The sequence below is a fragment of the Pterocles gutturalis genome, unplaced genomic scaffold (genome assembly GCF_000699245.1).
Source record: "Pterocles gutturalis isolate BGI_N339 unplaced genomic scaffold, ASM69924v1 scaffold13000, whole genome shotgun sequence".
NCBI classification, from domain to species: Eukaryota; Metazoa; Chordata; class Aves; order Pterocliformes; family Pteroclidae; genus Pterocles; species Pterocles gutturalis.
In genome coordinates, this window is record NW_010143565.1 from 14708 (window position 1) to 16659 (window position 1952).

The 1952-nt window shown below is 48.3% G+C and overlaps 1 protein-coding gene across 1 annotated transcript; it reads right to left on the bottom strand.

The window, feature by feature from the left end:
- Positions 1 to 454: 454 nt before the first annotated feature.
- On the bottom strand, positions 455 to 1069 carry LOC104470021 (D-aspartate oxidase-like; the record flags this gene model as incomplete). Its single annotated transcript, XM_010084792.1, has 1 exon — positions 455 to 1069. A coding segment is annotated over one exon (615 nt), but the record flags the coding sequence as incomplete, so codon positions are not given.
- Between the last annotated feature and the right edge of the window lie 883 nt (positions 1070 to 1952).

Below are 1952 nucleotides of genomic sequence, written 5' to 3' on the forward strand. Positions count from 1 at the left end.
ATATGGAGAAGGGTAAAGTTTCTTGGCGAGATGGCAGGAGCAAGGGTAATACTAGATTAGATTTGATACAAGAGAAGAGAACTAGTTTTTACTGAATCTGAACCTACTGCATCTGATACCCTTTTGATGCAGATGAAGAAATGCTAAATTGATATTATTTACATTATACTGCAGCAATCTGCTCTCTGTTGTGTGAAGAACACTTACATATCTTGCCTTCTCCTTAACACGAGGCTAGGAGAAGTGCCCAGGGCAGAAGGAATACCAGATGGAGGAGGACAGCTGGACTAATACTTGGATCAACCCATCACACCTTTCCAATATAGCAGCTGGAAGCCGGGTGAGATACCATCGAGCATCTGCAATGGCACAAGCTGTGCCATCCAGTAATGGAATAAAAGTCCAAAGCTGCTACTAGGAGATGCAACATGAATGAAAAAGGAGATTCTGGGATTCAAAGCTTGGCCCTCGATGAGGAGCCTTGCAGGGCAGCAATACACTCTCCCACCAGGCGAGCAGCCTCCTTGGCTGTGCCCCTGTGCACTGAAAAGCCACCGGCCCCATGCCCATAGTTGTGGACCACTGGGAGCTGAACTCTTCCTTGGCTCAAGACCTCTCTCTCCAGTCTCACGCACCACCTGGATGGCCTCAGGCCCACCTTCACCTTGATATCCTGAGCTTCCTGCAGGGAGGGCTCAAGGGAGCAGCATCTGTCAAAGATGTCTTTGGTAGTGCCAGGATCAGGGGAGAGACTCCAGCTGTCCTTTTCCCTGGTTCCCCCTAGGGTTACCCTGTGTATCCCTGGGTAGATGTAAGTTAAGCCATCCCCATCCCGGATGAAGTGCTTCACCCAAGGAGCATGAACCTTGAGTACTTGTCCCCTGACAGGAAAGAGCTTCTCATCCCCCACCAGGTGGTGGGCTCCAAGGCCCGCACAGTTGACAATGATGTTGTATTCACTGTGCAGATCCCACAAGTCTGCAACTTTTCTGGTGTACATCTGGGTGCCAGCTGCTTTCAACCTGCAAAAAAGACTCCAGAAGTGAGGCAGAAAAGAAACCCCTAAACCCTCATGTAATTATTATGCACATTAAGTAAATAAGATAGATTGCCTATAACATACCGATCAAACCCAAACAACAGATGGGACAAAGAGCAAAGAAAATGCCATGGGGTTCTGTTTGTGATTTGTCTGATTTGGTCAGATCAAAGCTATTTTTTAGCTTGTTTGGGCTGGAAAAGATACAGCAAGTTGATCAATATTAGAGAAGGGTCTGGCATAAGATCCTACACAGACAGTCAGGTCCTCATGGTCTCCTGGGTTCATTTCTATAGCAGTACCAAGCTTTAACAGCTCAAGAAAGCTGAAAAATGTCTGATTATTGCCCAATTTACTTCTGCTAGTGACACCGCTATCATACTACACTTCTTTTAATGCACCTGTTACACACTGTTGCATTCATTCCCAACTCACTTTCCTGACACCAGGAGCCACTTAGTCATCTAGTGCAAAGCCCTGGGGTACCCAAGATGTCCCCACAGGCTGGGCAGATGTGGCACCAGGAGCCACTTGGTCATCTAGTGCCACGTGCAAAGCCCTGGGGTACTCAAGATGTCCCCACAGGCTGGGCAGATGTGGCACAGGACCCCCAGGAGACCCATACCCTTCTAGAGCTGCAGCCAGGAGTCACCCAGGACAGCTCAGAGCACTATACATCCTTGTCTACTCTTCAGCAAAATTCACCCCTTCTTGATGTGCGTCTTCAAGCCCAATTACAATCCAAATTCCACCCTGAACTTGCCTAAGGCATGAAATCCTTCCCCATGGAGAAGCATTGGCATGAGATGGAGTCACTCCATGCCGTCAGCTGGATCCAGTTGCTGGGGGTCTTTAGTGGGGGTTTTAGCATGAGGAAGTCAGGAGACAGGTCTGTGATGACAATGCACTAAGT